Source organism: Rutilus rutilus (assembly GCF_951802725.1).
Source record: "Rutilus rutilus genome assembly, chromosome: 1".
NCBI lineage: Eukaryota > Metazoa > Chordata > Actinopteri > Cypriniformes > Leuciscidae > Rutilus > Rutilus rutilus.
This window is the reverse complement of record NC_140209.1, coordinates 45,314,654-45,334,034: the sequence shown is the minus strand read 5'-3', so window position 1 is coordinate 45,334,034 and position 19,381 is coordinate 45,314,654. Positions and strand designations below refer to the sequence as shown.

The 19,381-nt window shown below is 36.3% G+C and overlaps 1 protein-coding gene across 2 annotated transcripts; it reads left to right on the top strand.

Annotated features, from left to right (window-relative positions):
• Window positions 1–1,312: 1,312 nt before the first annotated feature.
• Window positions 1,313–18,051, top strand: clcn7 (chloride channel 7). Of its 2 annotated transcripts, XM_084429792.1 has the most exons (25): window positions 1,314–1,525; window positions 2,208–2,282; window positions 2,748–2,813; window positions 2,997–3,062; window positions 4,624–4,756; window positions 5,238–5,347; window positions 6,075–6,155; window positions 6,600–6,662; window positions 6,745–6,828; window positions 6,908–7,001; window positions 7,234–7,298; window positions 7,388–7,504; window positions 7,728–7,782; window positions 7,898–7,958; window positions 8,595–8,736; window positions 8,868–8,961; window positions 10,232–10,404; window positions 11,867–11,918; window positions 12,083–12,210; window positions 12,405–12,490; window positions 14,661–14,793; window positions 14,883–14,942; window positions 15,057–15,233; window positions 16,135–16,215; window positions 16,639–18,051. In XM_084429792.1, the coding sequence occupies exons 1-25, from the start codon at window positions 1,421–1,423 to the stop codon at window positions 16,723–16,725; spliced, it is 2,388 nt and encodes a 795-aa protein (XP_084285918.1). In that variant the 5' UTR covers window positions 1,314–1,420; the 3' UTR covers window positions 16,726–18,051. The 2 variants fall into 2 exon arrangements, with proteins under 2 accessions (XP_084285919.1, XP_084285918.1); XM_084429793.1 differs by lacking the exon at window positions 2,208–2,282 and having other exon boundaries at window positions 1,313–1,525.
• Window positions 18,052–19,381: the final 1,330 nt, after the last annotated feature.

The window sequence follows — 19,381 nt, the reverse complement described above, 5'->3', positions numbered from 1 at the left end:
TTGGTATGAGATTTATACCATTTTGATGTATGGTGCTCAGTAAATGTTAGACAGTGTGAAAAGTGTGACAACATACCCCGCTCTCCCCTACTCCAGTTTTGGAGTCCTTACACTGGCTCCCAGTCAGATTCCGAGTTGATTTTAAAATTATGATGCTGACATATAAAGAATTGCATGGCTTGGCTCCTTATTATTTATCTTAATTGTTAATTTCCTATTCTCCAAATCGGAGACTGCGATCTTCACAATCCAACTTGTTGGTTGTTCCTCATACACGCTTACGATCTATGGGTGACATTCTTCATATGCTCCTGTCCTTTGGAATCCTCTGCCTCTTGATCTTAGGGAAGCTCAGAACTATATGACATTTTTAAAGTTAGACTTAAGACATGTTTTTTTAAATTAGCGTTTGATTATTGATATTACTTTTATTATTTGAGCTTTGTATTGCTTATTTTGTGTACAGTGAAGTTGCTTTTAAAGGCGCTTTATAAAATAAAGTTTATTATTATTATTATTATTTATAAACGCTTATCCACAGTTTTAGACAGAAAACCTTTTACTATCATTGTTTAACAATTTTAGTTTTTAATCAATAAACTTTGCTTTAAACATACATCATATTTTTGTTGGTCACAGTCATACATTCAGTCAACACAGTGTCAACGCAATTGGACTTCTTGTTAAGCAAAACATATAAATTAGCCTATACCAAATTAAAATGTCAGACTCCAATATAAGATGAATGCTGTAAATTTAGCAGGTAACGAACCACAAAATGTATTCATACTGCCAAGCACATTCCCCCAATCTTAACCAATCGGCAACACTGTTCAATATAAAAACAAATTTGTGTTTTTCATGATTTACAAAACTAAATATATCACAGTTATGCTCTATGGGTGAATTAAGGGTGATTGGACACAAGGTCAAATGGAACAGTATAACTATACAGAAGTTTCTCACCTAATGAGTGAAATTTTAAATATATATAGCTAGTTTCGTTAAAATGTTATAAAATTGTCGTAGCTATATTGCACAAACCTTTGATGAATTGGAAACATGAATGTGATGCTGCACAACTGCAACAAAATCAGTAAAAAAAAAAAAAAATTGTTTAAATGTCAATATCATGTTGTCAATATCAATTGTCATTGTCAATGACAGTTATGAGCATGTTCTTAAGCTTTCAGAACAGTCCCAACTAGACTAGACCTACCGCACATCATTGACACAACCCAGAATAACTGTGAACTACATTTCCCAGAATTCCTTTAAAAACGGTTTCTTTCTTGGACCTTTGTTCTTTCCGTACACTCGTCACGGGATTGCTTATGATTGTTAGTCATGGGGAAGAAGACATGTTCGCAGTAGTTGTCCAGTTCGCAGGTTTAATGTATGTATAATTGTAAAAGTTGACATGGCCAACATCGCGAAGAAAGTGTCATGGTCTGGCCGAGGCGAAGATCGCGGAGAGAGAACGCCTCTGCTGAACGGTGCCGAGGATGGGAAATACAACAGAAAGGTACCAGACAGGCCATGCAGACTACATAAAAGACATGTATTGAATTCACATTCAATATGGAATGTTTTGGCTTCTACTTATATGAATTACTTGCTCTGCTGATTAAATACCGCATGCTTGTTAAGCATGCCAAGGTATTGTGTTGGCTTGCAGACAGCAACATATGATATTGACAGTACAGTTGCTTTAACTTCATGTCATTCCACAGTGTTGAAACGAAAACAAAATAGTTCTTAAACCTGTTATAATTGGGTAAAACCTTTGTGTTACTTGTTAATCCTTGTAAGGTCCTTATGTTCTTGTATTTGTGCATGGTGTTTTGCAACTCTGGATATTTGGATTTTTAACTTCCCATTTCTTTTAACCCTCTTATTCGGCTAAGAAACTGCAAGCACCTGTGGTCCTGTGACCTACATTGAATCGGTAGTGTTTTTGTCAGAGCCATAGCTAAATTCTGGCCCCTCACTGTATACTGCACTGGGCTTCATTCATTGTTGTGGGGCCCCTCTTTGCATATACACACACACAAACTACAGTGTGTGTGTGTGTATATACAGGATATTGTGAGAAGAATTTATGTTATTTATGTTAAAATAATAGTCATATTTTTTGTATTGTTGATATAGATTCTAAATGTAGATTAACGTAGACTATTGATAAGTGTAATGTGTTTGGTTCATAGTTATCTGGGGGAGGTATATTTCATATAGGCAGGCTGAGCACTGTGGACCTTGAGGAGGAAATCACACCCGAAGAGGTAAAATCTGTTTGACATCAATTCATTTTTATTCGTTTAAAAAAAAAAAAGGACACTTCAAAACAAAGAACACTTCAATAGCCCTTATTCCAGTCCAAAAGAGTGGCTTCACTGTTTTGATGCAGCTGTAGTTTCAGTTTTAATTTTGAAGTGTTTGTGGTTTATTCATGATTTGCATGTTAGGCTGCACATAAATATGTTCTAAATCTCTCCTAAAATCACCCACTCTTGGCAGGAGACTCAGGAAAAAGCCTGACTTGATGTACTTGATTATTTGTGAGGATATGTTTCCGATGTGCTGGCATGAGGTCAAGTTTGCTCATGGCTGCAAAGAGTTGATGTAGCTAAATAAAGTGTTGTGCTATTCTGATTGCATGAGCATAGAATGACTGTATATGCCCTTGATGACTGTCGGCCAAATGCAACTCTTGAGTCTGTATTTTATTTAATTTTTTATTCACACAGGACATTGTGAGAAGTCGACCGAAGGAAATCCCTCACAACGAAAAGCTGCTTTCCCTCAAATTTGAGGTAATTGAATCTAGAGCTGACCTCTCTCTTTCAATTGAGCATCTGTTGGGAATGTTTTGAAAAATAAGTAGGTTTTCAGTAACTTAGCTTAAAATGAGGCAAAATGCAACATGCACACTTTAAATAAAGTGTCTTTGAAGAGCTGTGATATAAAATGTCATAACTTTGCATTCTGTGTTTCAGAGTCTTGATTATGATAACAGCGAGAATCAGTTGTTCCTGGAGGAAGAGAGACGAATGAGTCACATGGTCAGTAGACTCAAATGCAGTAGCGAACCATGACTCTTGAACCTTGGCCCTCTCACCCCCTTCCCTCGTCGGGAAAAAAGTAAACCCAACCTAAAATCAGCCTAGCTTCCTTTGTCCTCTTCTATAATACTGCATGTTACCTTTGACAAGAAATGCCACAAGCAAACATCAGAGTGAGCGTGAGAGTTATCACCAAAGTAAACAAAAAGTAATAAAATGCAAATCGTCGTTACAGAGAATTGCATCATCACACAATCGGTGTGTCATTACAGCGGAATATGGTGACAACTGGCCACAAAAGCAACACAATTGTATGCAAGCCGACGCATCAAGACATCGCTCAGACTGAAGCACATTAGCGACAGACACTTCAGCACATGTTGATAATTAATCATATCACTAGAGCAGCTGATTAAATGTATGTAACAGACCGTATTTAAATTATGATTTGAGGAAAATATAGCTATTATGCTAAATTACAGCAAGTGTGCATGGTCGCCAAGTTAGTAAATTTACAGACTGGCCAGTAATTTTGCAAAATAACTGTTTTCTCAACTAAAGACAGTGGCAGCGGCAGGCAGAATAAAATCAGTCACGTAACCTATTCGATTTTAAATTAGTTGCACAACTTGCACAAACGGCAAACAATTCCAGCAGTAAAGCTTTAGTTTGATTGATGCTGTCATCCAGGGGTATCACTTAATTGCTGTGGTTTAAAGGTGCTGTATGTAACTTTTTCACTCTACTAAAGCATAAAAATACCATAATATGTTTGCATAGTTTGAGGAAACATGCTACGTTCACATACTCGTTTCTCTGAAAAACACTTTTACGGGCAGTTATTTTACTTTGAAATGCGCGTTTCCAGGCTGGAATGTTTGTTTTTGTTTAGGTCTGTGATACTGCACGTTGCCAATTTGTCAATTTTCATTGTCATTGGCGCTCGTTCCTGTTGCGTGTGCTCAGACTGGTAACCCGTGTGAGCGCCGACCAGTCTGAGGAGCAGGCGGCGGGAGAAATGACAATCTCCGATATTTAGAATTGGACTGCAGTACCTATTTCGACCACTAGTTGTCATTCTTACAGACTGCACCTTTAAATGCTTTAAAAAGCTTCTGGTCTTCCTTTGTCGATTAACAGCTTTTGTTCATTTTGAAAAATACGTGATAATAAATTAGCAACGATGTCCTCCTCATAAATGTTGCTTACGGTTTCCATAGCGAATAGTGCTAGCTATTTTATCAGCGCCCGCCCCTAAACACATTGATTTTTTTTTTCAATCAAATTATTTTCTTTAGAATTGATATCACTAAATGAATGAATGAAACTAACAGCACAGTTTAGCACATTTTTTTCTTGATAATCTCCAAATATGGCTTGATCCAAAATGAATATGCCATGCAGTCATTTTGAAGATTTGCAGAACGGCACTCACTGATAAGCTGTTTCCACTTAAAAGCAGTTTATTCAGTGTACTGACAGAACAGACTCTGGTTATAGAGTCTATAATTGTTATAGCCATTGCAGATTAACATGAAATGCTGATTTATCCTAACCACAGGGTTTTAGATGTCTGGAGATCAGGCGATGGGTGATCTGTGGTCTGATTGGGTTCTTCACTGGTCTCATCGCATGCATGATAGACATTGCTGTGGAGAGTCTTGCTGGGTACAAGTACTTTGTAGTCAAACAGAGTATCCTTTTTCTGTCAGTCATGTAATTTACAATCCTCTGATATAATCTGTTTCTCACGTAAAGCACTCAAAAAAGTGTATTTGTATAAAAAAAGTTTTTAAAGTTAATTAAAATTAGCCAATATACTGCAGTTCTTGAACAATTTGTCACAACATAATTTCATTTTATGCAGTCAGTTTACATTTGTAATATGAAAGTTGGTGTAATCCATTTCCTTTGGTATTACATTAATAATTTGGCCATAACTGAATGCACGGCAATCCAGATCCAGACACAGACACATTTGAAATTGAGCCTTTAAAAAATTTTTTTTAATCTAATGCAATCTGTTTATGTAGTTTATTAAACTTATTTCTCAACTATATTAAAATGAGGATTTCTTCTTTTTTTTTTTCAGGAAAAAGACTTAATAGCAATGTTTAGTATTAAAAAAAAAACTGTTTCTTACTGGCTTCAGAGTTTCTTTAATCAGATGTTCAGACATTGAGAAATTCACAGAGCTCGGAGGCCTGTCCATCTCTCTTATACTGTGGGCAGTGCTGAACTCTGCTTTCGTGATGGTTGGCGCCATCGCTGTTGCTTTTATTGAGGTTTGTTTTCTTCCTGTCCCAATGATATTTGTGTTGTGTGACTTCTGCTTCCCTTCTGTTTTTCAGAGTCACTTCAAATAAATCATACAGCTCTTTCTAAACAATGTACTCAAGCAGAAAGCAGAATTTGGCTGCGTTTGCAATAGCATACTAGCATACTGTATTATTAAGTATATTTCTCGACTTACTGAATCAGATTGGGTTGTTACTTCTTTTTTTTCACCAAAATTTTTGTTGTTGTTGAAATAGTACTTTTTTCTGAAAGAAATTAATACTTTTATGCAGCAAGGATGCATTCAGTTGTTCAAAAGTGACAGTTAAATTAAGTGCTGTTCTACTATTAATCAAAGAATCCTCGAAAAATGTATTACGGTTTCCACACAATTATTAAGCCGCACAACTGTTTTCAACATAGATAATAATAAGAAATGTTTATTATCAGCAACATTGAAGACTGGAGTAATGATGCTGAAAATGCAGCTTTGACATCACAGGAATAAATTACTTCTTAAAATATATTCAAATAGAAAATAGTTATTTTAAATTGTCATACAATTTCACTATGTTGCTGTTTTTACTGTATTTTGATCAAATAAATGCTGCCTTGGTAAGCATAAGAGACTGACCAAACTTTTGAATGCCGTAATGTACATTTGTATACTACGTAGTATTTACATAGTTTTACTTTGAACATTATTTAAAATTCAGTCTTCTCGTTTTCTCTCAGCCCATTGCTGCAGGAAGTGGAATCCCTCAGATAAAATGCTACCTGAATGGAGTGAAGATCCCTCGGGTTGTTCGACTAAAGGTGATGTCTTTTATATGTCTTTTTTTGTGATAAAGCTATGTAGAGCAGTCTTGGCCTAATGGTTAGAGAGTCAGACTTATAACCCAAAGGTTGCAAGTTTGATTCTCAGTACCGGCAGGAAAATGTAGGTGGGGGAGTGAATGAACAGCGTTCTCTTCCACCCTCAATAATCCTTGAGCAAGGCACCGAACCCCCAATCGCTCCCTGGGTGCCGCAGTGAATGGCTGCCCACTGCTCCGGGTGTCCACGGTTTGCAGTGTGTGTGTGTGTGTGTGTTCACTTCTCACTTCTCCTAATGTGTGTGCATTAACTCGGATGGGTTAAATGCAGAGGACAAATTCCTAGTATGGGTTACCATACTTGGCCTTTACATCACTTTCACTATTTCTCTCTCTTTTTTTTTTGTAAGAGATCTCTAAAAATGTATTTCTTCTACGTCCACAGACTCTGGTGGTAAAGGTCTTTGGTGTGATCTGCTCAGTTGCTGGAGGTCTTGCTGTTGGAAAGGTACAATAGAAAATCAGTCAGTTGGGGTTAATGAGACTTTAATTTGGGGTTAACAGACTCAGCATCTGCTCTTCTCTCCCAGGAAGGGCCCATGATTCACTCAGGAGCAGTGGTGGCTGCAGGAGTATCTCAAGGCAGAAGCACTTCACTGAAAAAAGATTTTAAGGTCAGTTTTCTGTACTATTGAGTCTACTTGAATCTAACAGTGAACATGGAGCCTGACTGCAAGTTTCTGTTTCCTGCAGATGTTTGAGTATTTCCGCAGGGACACAGAGAAGAGAGACTTTGTCTCGGCAGGAGCAGCGGCTGGAGTCTCCGCTGCCTTTGGAGCCCCCGTTGGTGAGACATGCAGAAATCCACATTTTTTTACATCAGAGTTATGCGAAGTCAATAACACAAACGTTGTTATTGTTAAAGCATATTAAAATGCCTGATATACGCAGAGTTTTAGCTGTAAGTGAAAATACATATAGCTGTGTTCCTCTGAATAAAAGCTGTTAAACTGCCCTAGAATGAATCTTGGATCAGATTGTTCAGGATCATCTTTGATTCATTGTGTTTTTTGGCACAGGTGGGGTTCTGTTCAGTTTAGAGGAAGGCGCATCTTTCTGGAACCAGATGTTGACTTGGAGAATTGTGAGTGATTGTGAATAAGAGCTTGGCTCCTCATTAAAGAGCACTGTCTATTTCACTGCTTGAACCTCTCATCCTGCTTTTTGATCTAGTTCTTTGCTTCGATGGTCTCCAGCTTCACACTGAACTTTTTCCTGAGTATTTACCATAACAAGGCTGGAGAACTCTCCAGCCCCGGTCTCATTAACTTTGGCCGCTTTGACAGTGATGTAAGTCCTGTATCTTTCTCTCTCAGTTACACTGACAAGTTTTTTTAGCTGCCAGTTTTAAGTTTTGCACAGCACTGAGATTTGAAAGGAAAATCTGTAGAATTGATCCTTAAAGCTTTCCAAAATGTCACAACATTTGAAAGAAAACATCGCAATATTTTGGTGTATCTATATCAGTCATGACATTCCTGAACTAAATTGAATGTGTGTTTTCTTTTTTTAGACTGTGCAATATAATTTATATGAAATTCCTCTCTTCATTATCATGGGAGCTTTAGGTGAGGGGAACATCACTTTGTCTGTGCATAAAACATCTTAATAATTTTGTTTACAAAATTAAAATCAGTGGATGTAGCTTTTGAATAGTTTTTCTGATTTTCTTTCGTTTTCCAGGAGGGATGCTTGGGGCATTGTTCAATTTGCTCAATAATTGGCTAACAATTTTCAGAATAAGGTAGGATCTCAAGCTATTGAACTCCGAAGGTCATGGGTAATATGTTTTGCATTAATTTAAGGAAAACTATTATTGGGGCCACCATGCATCTATTCCTTATATTGGCCATTTTAAGTCATTTTTGCAGCAACTTGACAATAGTTTGGAGATTCTGCTAAATGGATGGTAGGTTTTGACATTGAATTGTAGGTATGGGTGTATCATTGAACAGAAGCAGTTGGGATGTGTACGACGACGTTTACATATCAATGTGTAGGTTATGCCCTCATGTCAAATTGAGGCCATCAAGTAAAAGCAGAGACTTTCCAAACTTGTATGGAGTTTAATAGAGTCTGTGAATGACTGATACTGAAAACACAAAATATCTATGTTTGAAAACATAATGTTAAGTAATGTTGGAGAATCTTTTTATTTTTTTAACGTGTCAGCTTTATTGTTTACACTGCCATTCAAAAGCTTGTGGTCGGTAAGATCACTCAGTTTTTTGTTGCTGATTTGTTTTGTTTTTAAAGAAATTAATACTTTTACTCGGCAGGGAGGCATTAAATTGATCAAAATTGACTGAAGACAAACTTTTCATCCACTTCCATCCATCCATCGGCCTGTGAGATTTTAACAGGATGTGTTATGTCTCAGGTACGTTCACCGGCCGTGCCTGCAGGTAATGGAGGCTATGCTGGTTGCGGCGGTGACCGCTACAGTTTCCTTTACTATGATCTATTTCTCCAATGACTGCCAGCCATTGGGACCGGACCACGATGAGGAATATCCTCTGCAGGTGTTTATGTGCTTACATAGCTTTCAAAATGTTCTCTTAAATGATAAAATGCTTAGTTGAACTGCTCCTAGATCAGAATATAGTCTGAAATGTCAAACAGAAACGTGATTTGTTATATTGTTCATTTACAGCTCTTCTGTGCTGATGGTGAATATAATTCCATGGCCACCGCCTTCTTCAACACACCTGAGCGGAGTGTAAGGAGTCTGTTCCACAACCCTCCAGGTGTGTCTCTGCACGGGTGTGGTTGGGTGTGAACGGGCTTGAGAATGTGTGTGGAATTTATCAGACTTTGATTCTCAAAACATCAACCCTCATTGTTATTGCAGCACTTCTTGAATTATGCGGTGTGTCTGCATGTTTTTTGTGAATGTGTGTGTTTGCATATGTCAAGCAGATTTGGTTACAAGCTGGAAGCAGGCCAGCTAACAGGCAGCTAAAATCTTCCTGCGCTCTGGAGAGAAGCCATCTTTGATTGCTTTTCCAGAGAGCTGCAAGTGCACAATAGTCAGTGCTCAGCCACTGGACTAAACAAGCAAAATCACTTGCCAATTGGCAAAGTTTATAATGACTATATAATGACCAAGTTGGTTATGCTTCAGAATGTAATATGATTATAATTATAACATCATAATTACATGTTTTATATATGATTAATATCACACATAATGATATGGTTTTGATATTACATCATGGCTGGTAGCCTTATGCTGCCCTCTAGAGCTGGAGTGCTTGATAGTATGCTAAAGGGAACAGATGTTCACCCTACTACAGGTTGTGCATGTCTTTTGCATTAACATTTAAGGCATTTAGAAGATCCTGTCACCCAGAGTGATGTACCAGCAGTGTTTTAGCTTAACAAATGAGACCGTTATGATCAACAGATTGCAAGCATTCCATTTAAAACAATATCTGCTAGGAAAGGTATGCTTTTTGTAGTGCTAACTATAAACAAAATAAATACAGATGAAATAAAACCTAGTACAAATAAAGAAACCAATGCAATTATCTTATTTTATTGGGTTTTATTTTTTGTGTGTCTTTTATTGTTATCTTTTTAGAAACAAACTTTGCATATATATAACAAACACACCTCGCATATATTATTATTACATTAGTTACAGGCCAGCATAGTTCTATAGACAAGAACAATTAACAGACATTATCAAAAATAAATATGAAAAAATAGGTAAAGTAATTTAAAATAATTACTTAAAAAATTTTTTACATTTTTTTTTTTTTACAAATAATGATATTAGTACTTGATTCCAACCAAGGGGAACATGACAAGCAAAAGTGTGTATGTGTGTGTGTTTTTATATATCGTATCGTACCTCATAACTGGACAGCCTAATATAAATCCTTCAGTCCCTACCATTCCTTCTAACCAGGCTACCCATCTCTTTTTTTTTTTAAATGAGTCCTACTGCAGTCTAGTTTTGTTTTGTTTTAATATTGAAATTTTACTGGGAATATCTCTCTCTCTCTCTCTCAGGAACGTACAACCCCGTGACTTTAGGGGTCTTCACTCTAGCCTATTTCCTCCTGGCTGTCTGGACGTATGGTCTGACCGTGTCGGCAGGAGTGTTCATCCCCTCTCTGCTCATTGGAGCGGCCTGGGGGCGACTCTTTGGGATCCTTTTGTCTGTCATCGCTTCTAGCCAATCAGTAAGTACTTACCCTTCTCTGCACCTTTTTAATTATAGCTACATTTTTAACGTCATATTAATTAGTAGGAATGTGATAAGTCATGCCCATGAGATCGTTTTGTCGAGGTTATGACATCCTTATGTTGTGGCCACATGATGTAAAGTCATGGCCTCGAGATCAGTTAAAATCATCTCAATTAAGAAATGATTAATGATATATTAACATTGCCTATTAAATTGTATTGCGCGGGATGGTGTCTATAGACTGCTTTTGAACGAAATGTATTAATAGCTAATTGTTTAATATTCCTTATAAAACATTTTATCTATCCCATCCAACAGTCTTTTAAATCCATTCACTGATCATTTGTTTTTATATTAATATTTATATATTATTATTATTATTATTGGTTACATTTTTATTATTCATTGTTATGCATTTGCTTTATTTTCCCCATCATTTCTTTTATCTCTTTACCTAATTAACTTTCTGTATATTATGTTACTTAAAGGGTTAGTTCACCCAAAAATGAAATTATTCACCCTCATGTCGTTCCAAACCCGTAAGACCTTCATTCATCTTCGGAATATAAGTGAAGATATTTTTGATGAAAAGCTCTCTGACCCCTCCATAAACAGCAATTTAATTACCACTTTCAAGGCCCAGAAAGGCAGTAAAGACATCGTTAAAATGGTCCATGGGACTCCAGTGGTTCAATCTTAATGTTATGAAGCGACGAGATTACTTTTTGTGAGCAAAAAACAAACAAAATTAACGACTTTATTCAACAATTTTTTTCTCGTCTGTGTCAGTGTCCTACACTGTTGACGTTGTAAATACTGTGTAACGCTTCTGGGTTCTACGTCAGAACTCCTAAAATGAAGGGGTCAGAGAGCTCTCCGTTTTCATCAAAAATATCTAAATTTGTGTTCTGAAGATGAACGAAGGTCTTACGGGTTTGGAGTAATTAATGACAGAATTTACATTTTTGGGTGAACTAACCCTTTAAAAGTATATATTTTGTAAATACTGTAAATGCCCGATCATGCCAATAAAGTTCTGTCTTTATGACTGTATTTCTGTAGACTACACCTGTAGCCTATGTGACGATACATGAACGTCTGTTTTCATTTTTAATGCGCGCAATATAATAGTATAATTATTATAGGCATATCCAGCGCGTTTGTTTACGCATTTAACTCGTGGCCATGAGAAATAGATCTCGTTCACTCAACATAAAGAAGTCACAAGAAAAATGTATAGTTCCCTCAACATAGGATCTCAAGTCCACAACTTTACATCGCATGGTAATATTACGTTCCCTCGAGTTAATATGTCATGGCCACGACAAAACTAAGTGAACCGAACATGTCCCCTCCCGGTCACCGTAAATCTTTAACCCCAAATTTGAGAAAGAATTTAGCTAAAATATGAGGAAAGATTAACTGTACTGTGTTGTGGACATTTTCTAAACTGATAGATTTGGGCGGATCCTGGGAAATATGCTCTGATAGGTGCTGCGGCCCAGCTTGGTGAGTTATTGATGATTCATGTTAATTTTAACTAGATTTTCTTTAATGAAATGCAGCAGGAATGCAGTCTTGTGGTTTATAATAGTGCTCCCAACTGCATTTCTGTGAAGTAAGTACGTGTCATCATTAACAAATATAGCTGTTTTGTTGTGTTAATTTGACAGGTGGCATTGTCAGAATGACACTCAGTCTCACTGTAATCCTGGTGGAAGCCACCGGGAATGTGACCTATGGCTTTCCCATCATGCTTGTGCTGATGACTGCCAAAATTGTGGGGGATTACTTTGTAGAGGTGAGAAGCAAAATATCTAGCATGGTTGTTTTTGTCTCTTGTGAACTGGTGATTTGTCTTTCCAGTAGTTTTTTGTTTGGGTTTCTTAAGGGTGTCACAAAGCATTAGTCATGCATGCATGTCATTTATGTTTTGTGCTATTAGAGCATGAAGCTCATTTGTGCATCTGTCTGACTGGTTTTTGTTGTTTATAGGGCCTGTATGACCTCCATATTAAGCTGCAGAGTGTTCCTTTCCTCCACTGGGAGGCTCCTGCTACTTCTCATTGGCTGACGGCCAGGTAACCACACCCTTCGGCCTTACATGTCATATGATGCTTTTATCTTCTCTGATGCACTCTATACTGACCCTCAGTTCTAATCAATGTAACAGTAATTCATACAACCACGTAACATTAAGGCTGTGAATGCTAAATCATGTATGTACAATATATGTGCACAATAACAATTTTCAGAAAAAATAACATTACGATGCCCAGAAATCGATTTCAATTGTACATTGGGTTTAATTTGTCGTTAAATGAGCTCTACTAATATATATATTGTTAGTGGCGAGAATTTTCACGTGAATAAATGCATAGATCTGCGAACAGTACTTGTGTAGCCTACAGTAATGATCTAGTGGTACAACTTTTGCCAAGCGTGTCAGAGGTTCTGGGTTCTAATCCGCAATCGTATTGTTTTTTTTTTACACATTAAAACCGAATATGTCAATCGCTGGTTGTATATCAAGCAGGGACACGTTTGTTTCGTGATTTCACCGGATCGAATAGAGAATCTCCGCAACGGCGCTTAACAATTATTGAAGCGCACATCCGTGTGAAGACAAGCCACAAGAGAACACTGTATCTGCGCCACTGATAGCAGCGGCCGGCAACGATCACTCAGCTTGATTTTAAAAAAAAAAAACACATTCGCCTAGATCGCCTCTAATTTAACAAACAAATAAAATGAATGCTATGCTATTTAACTGGAGATGTTTTATTTATTTTTATTAGGTTCATTGGTGCCGCGACATGTTTCAAAAAGTGGTGGGGACAATATCGACCCTGGCAAAAAGTGGTGGGGACATGTCCCACCCACAAATTACGCCTATGCTTTGTTGGTCAAAACACAGAAGCGAGTTAGCATTTTAGCACTTCCAGTTCCATCGGCCCGAAGTCAATGGGTTTTTTGAATGGGGTTTTGGTTAAATGGCTGAAATAAGGTCTGTGGGGAACACAAACTTAAGATAATCTTCACATTTTATTCTACAACATAAAATACATCAGTATTACCCAACACGCGAATTTTTTTTTTTTTTTTTAAGCTGTTACGTGTCTTGAAAAAGGCGGCTGCTAATAAGTGGTTAAATGGGACTAAAGAGGCTGTCGAGGAGATTTAACATCATCACGCCGAACAAGTAAACTCACATCCTCGTTGTGCTTATAATTGTGCTCTTATAAACTATTCTAACTCAAATGTTCTGGGAAAATGTTTTTAGATAAAAACTGAAAGAGTTATCGGAAGCTTAGTGACGTTGTATTTGTTTAAAGCCTACCTTTAGCTTTTTACTTCTGGCGACTGCATTTATGCTTGAAAATTCATAAAACTTGTTCATCTGTGAAAATTATCTTGATGGACAAAACTTGCAAGTATCATAAACTTTTGTTGATCATAGAGCTTGTTTTTAGCTATAATCCTATTGGGTTTTTGTCGAGGGACATTTTTCATATTTGAAAAAAAAGTGGATAAAAAATTTATATTTATAATGAACAGATTTATACTTTAGAGTCTAAAGTTTAGACTAAACTAATAAAAAAGAAAGTAAGCACATTGGCCAAGTGTATACTAATTTTTCTGTTAACATAATGTACTTGTGAAGTTTGTGGCGTGAAATGTTTATTAGATATTCAAAGACCTTACCTTTCAATTATTAGACAGAACTGTTAAACAAAGACCGTAAACTAATGAAGATGGAGAATGAGTGCTTCTGAGCTCAGCGCTGTCAAAATAAAAGTCTTGCTTCTGACTATTATCGGTTAAACAGAAAAACGTATCAGCCGATGCTATAACAAATGTTTTTTTATATATCTTCTGATATATTGTCCTATGCAATATATCGGTCAGCTACTAGTCTAGTGCAGTGTTTTTATAATTAACCAAAACTGTTCAAATTGTTTTCATTCATTGAAATAAAGCTTAACATAAAACTTACTAACAACTAACTTACTACTTACTAGTATTTTAGTTACCAAAATAATTAAGTAATAAATCAAAACAAATGTATTAATAAAGCTGAATAGAATACTTAAAAAAAAAATAATAATAATAATAAAAGCACAACAGTTCGACTACAACTTAATGTAAAAATAAAAGCGAATTTAAAATATGAATACGTACTACAATATTATATAAATAATACTCAGATAATGCTGGTGCAGTGTCATATAGTGCATGTGTTCACCACAGGGAGGTCATGAGCTCTCCAGTCACCTGCTTTAACAGAGTGGAGAAGGTCGGAACGATTGTGGACGTTCTTAGCAACACATCCACCAATCACAACGGCTTCCCAGTGGTTACCCATACTACTGGGCATGATGAGGTGACACAACCATGACGTCAGATCCTGTTACTCCTAGTATATTCCAGTTTCAACAAAGACTAAAAGTTCTTACTATCTTCTTCCCGCAGCCGGGCAAAATCTGTGGACTTATTCTCCGCTCTCAGCTTATTGTTCTTCTCAAACATAAGGTGTGGACATATTTTATTATGATGGCTTTAGTTGGACTTTCATCTTTATTATTATAGGCAATATTGTAACTGTTACTTTGGCAAATTCTAATAGTTCAGCCCTCTGTGACTCAGGTGTTTGTGGAGAGGGCATCTTCACGTCTCATCCAAAGGAAGTTACAGCTGAAGGACTTCAGAGATGCATATCCGCGTTTCCCTCCTATTCAGTCCATCCACGTCTCTCAGGACGAGAGGGAGTGCATGATGGACCTCACTGAGTTCATGAACCCGACCCCATATACTGTGCCTCAGGTCAGTTGACTTAAGTAACTTACATTGTTGCAGCATATTCTGACCAAAGACTCCCCACAGAGACTGAGACTGTCTGACTTACATGTAAAGCAACCAATCATAGTTTTTGTTTTTGCATGCCATTTAAAGGCAAGTTTATCTGAAATTGATAATGTAAGGAATAATTGGCTTTGGGCCATTGAATTATTAGAAAAATAATGCACAACTGAGGTGGTAATCGTGTCGGAGCCATTACACCTCGGGTGTGCATTATTTTTGTAATAATTCAACAGCCCGGAGTCAATTATACTACGGTTATCATACCTCAAAACATTGTTCAGATGATGAGAGAGAGAGAGATGTTAAGCGTATGTGAAATACCTGAGTCTCAACAGTGTTCAGCAGCAGCGTCTCTACTAAAAGCGAAACTATAGGTTTATCTGCTATTGTTTACTATATTTATATGCTTGGTCAGTGTCGTGTTGTTGTGGGTTTTGGTTCTTTTGTTTTTATAGGCTGAAAGAACCTTTCAAATAACTGAAATCATATGGCGAAATGATATGGGCATGTAATGCGGTCAAGACCTGCCTGGAACTACTTTAGCCGTGTGTTTCCCTGAAAATAATTGCACACCTTACAACGTTCGTCAACCAAACCGATTCAAGCATTCAACAGCCCCGTAATATAAATCATAAAAATCGACTAGCATCAAAAAATAAAATAAAAATTGAGGCAGAAACTAGAACCTCTCCAGTTTGTGGTTTATTCATACATGGAATTGAGCCGTGTCCAAGCCTTAACAAGAATGCCACTGCCACACCCATACAAGAAATGCCACCAGGAAGTGTATTTTAGTTGGCATGAGTATGTGGTTAAATCATGTGCTGTATGAATAACTGTTGTTTTTAATATTTGATTTCAGGAGACTTCACTCCCTCGTGTGTTTAAATTGTTTCGGGCGCTAGGACTGAGACATCTGGTGGTGGTTGATAATGAGAACAGAGTGAGTCTATCAATATTCCAAATGTGTTACTACTTATTCCAATATTCCAGTGTTACTACTTTTAACTCACAGCTACTGTTTAGCAATGCACAGTATGTTGGTACTATATTAGTATTATTAATCAGCTATTGGCTGATATTAGTCTTTTTTTTTTTTTTTTTGTCAGTATCGGTTGATATTGAATATTTCATTTTGCATGTTAATTTCTTCTAGTTTTAGATTCAGATTACCTTTCTGTCATGATTATTTCTTTAAATATTTGAATTTAATATTTTTTCATTTCTTTATTCGTTTAATATAATTTAATTTATTATAGAGGAAATAGTATAGAACTTGAAAAGCGTCCATTTATCGTTTGTCTGCAATAACATCAAACTTCAGAAATGTTCCGAGTTTCTAATTGCCTGGGCTTTGGATGTGAAGGTTGTGGGGCTGGTGACTCGGAAGGATCTTGCACGCTACCACATGGGTAAAGATGGCCTGGAGGAGCTTCACCTGGCTCAGATGTGATTGGTTGTCGAGTTCATCCTGGACCCTGCCTTCAGAGCACCAGCTTTGGACCGTAATAACTCAGGGGCTGGTCAGAGTCTCTCTCATGTCAAAGATGCCAAACTCAAACCTGCAACATGCACAGATTTGTCCGACATTCAGTATTTTAAGGGCTCGATTATTTGAAAAATACATTTTTGCTCCTTTACAAAAAAAGTTAGTTATGGGTTGATTTGAGCGTTGAATGAGCACATTATGTTCGTACGTAATGTTAGTTTTGCACTATGTGACTATTTATTACATTTATAATATTTTAGAGTAGATGAGCTTTTCGGGAGCCCTAACTTTTCGTGGCTCTCCAAAAGCATCATTTTGTGTCACCTTACATGTTTATCATGGGTAGTTATCATTTGAGACATGAACATGAATGTGTCAAGCCAATGATAATGTATATCGACATGACAGTGTGTCACTATGCATTTCTCTTTTTTTCTTTTTTCTTTTTAACAAGGTTTTGTTTTTGCAGTCGCAACAATTCCTGCACAATATAAATTATGAATGCTTACTTGCTTATGCATAAAAATAGTTGCTGTTAGCTCAAAGTAAGACATCGGTTATGAATGTGCAGGACAATTTAAGCAAGTTTTCTGATCTTAGATTTCTCTTATGCCCATTTGTAGCATTACGAAACCTATTGGTGATACCTTTACGTGCACTTAATACAGACTACTACATATATTGTTACAGTTAATATGGTTCTTTGCATAATTGTTTACCTAGTTCTATTTAGGATTTTTAAATGTTTCTGTCTTGGTTTATCAGTTTAATATTCTAAAATATTTTTGGGTAGATCAGGCCCTAAAATTAAATACGTAAATCCTATTTTTCATGTGGCAAGTTTTGGTACGAGCTAAAAACTAGCGAGCGGTTTTATGTAGTACATTTCCTGAGGGCAGTTTGCCTACAGAATGTGAATTTTCTGCCTTGAGCTGCATTTGTTTTCTGTGAAAATCTATACTTTAAAATGAACACATAAATCACAGTATTGGGCAGTGAAAGATTATGCTAAAATAATTGCCAAGCACTGATTGCAAGAAACGGTCTTTAACCGAACATTAGATGAAGCGTATAAACATGACGTTGTTTTCTGTGTGCTAAAAAACTTTGACGAATGCTGTACGCCTCGATGTTTAAAGCCAACATTTTTTGTTTTTATTGATCAATGATCTTTTGCTCTGCTGATCTCTACTTTTATATTGTTGTTGATTTGAAGCAACAACAAAAAAGAGTGAATTTTATAACCATTTGAACTTTGTGAACTAATAAAGCTATGAATCAACAAATTAATTCCTATTGCCTCTTCAGTAATTCTCTCAGATAATCTGTGTAGTGCAGAATAGGGCATCAATATCTCTTTCTTTTGATCCAAGACTGTATTATTTTAAATGTGTATCTGGTAAAGGTTAATTTTGTCAGCTTTTATGAATACACTAGCATATAGATGGCTTTAAAATTAATAAACATGGATTCAAAAATGTTAATTTTAATTTTGGGGAAACGTGCAGTGTGTGTATGCAACTGACAAAGCTGCCCATGTTTAAATTTGCTAAGGCAACAACACTACATGACTAAGCAGTATGTTATTTTTCAGCTTTTACTTGTCATAATCATCCCTGTTACTACCCTGACACATTCCTGTGAGGCATCTGAAAAAATGGTGTAAGGTGTGGACATGTGCAAAATGGAATTCTGTGAGTAATGCTGCAAGGATCTCATTTTAAGTTTTCATGTATGAATCCCACGTCGATCCGCCCTGTTCATAATCATTGCTGCCGTGTGCCTCTAAACATGTTTTATTAACACAGTGATCTCTCTGAGCCCCTCTAAGTAGTGTTTCTCAAGAGAGAAGGCTAACGTAATTGCATTATAATTAAATAATTTATAGAAAAAATATTTACATGATTTATAACTATGTAAGTCTATCTAATTATGCTGAATCATGAGTGAGTGAGGTTATCTGTGTAGTATTTAACAACAATAAATTATAACCATTCACAGACATTTATTTATTTTATTTTGATCGTGCTCCGTTAAAAAACATAAAAAGCATAGAGCATAAATGTATCATCTGCAGTGCAGGAGCCTGAGGTTTAAGATCAGTGTGTCCTAATCCATTTAGAGCAAATCCAAATCTCCTTTCCTCTATCTTCTCAAATCAATAGGTGCCAAAATATATCTGTCTGGCATCAACTGCTAGAGCATTCGGTAACTGTCGACTTTTAAATATCCTGTTTAAATATGAGTATAAGGGTCAATGACATGACATGCATATTTTTGTGCCCAAATGGATAATTTCCTTTTAAAATAATTTGATAAATTCATGATATTTATCACTTTATCCTATTTAGTTTTTAGTACATTTAAATAATACATATTATTTTGTGTTTTGTTATCTTAAACCCCCAAATGTCAGGTGGTGCAACTGTCTGATTAAATAAACAGACTAATAAAACCATTTAAAATGGTGTCTTAATAATAAAAAAATTAAAACTAAACACTATTGCATCATTTTAGGTTTGAAACGTTTCATATAAACACATTGGTTGTTGAACGTAAACATGCCTATATGGGGAAAAAAACATACTTTTATTATTTTAACCTTTTGTTTTGACTTCCT

Excerpts from the sequence above, each read along its gene's own strand:
- clcn7 (XM_084429792.1), top strand. The coding sequence starts at position 1,421 with ATGGCCAACATCGCGAAGAAAGTGTCATGGTCTGGCCGAGGCGAAGAT. Across the intron at positions 7,505-7,727 it reads TTGGCCGCTTTGACAGTGAT|ACTGTGCAATATAATTTATA; the intron begins GTAAGTCCTGTA and ends TTCTTTTTTTAG. Across the intron at positions 7,959-8,594 it reads CTAACAATTTTCAGAATAAG|GTACGTTCACCGGCCGTGCC; the intron begins GTAGGATCTCAA and ends GTTATGTCTCAG.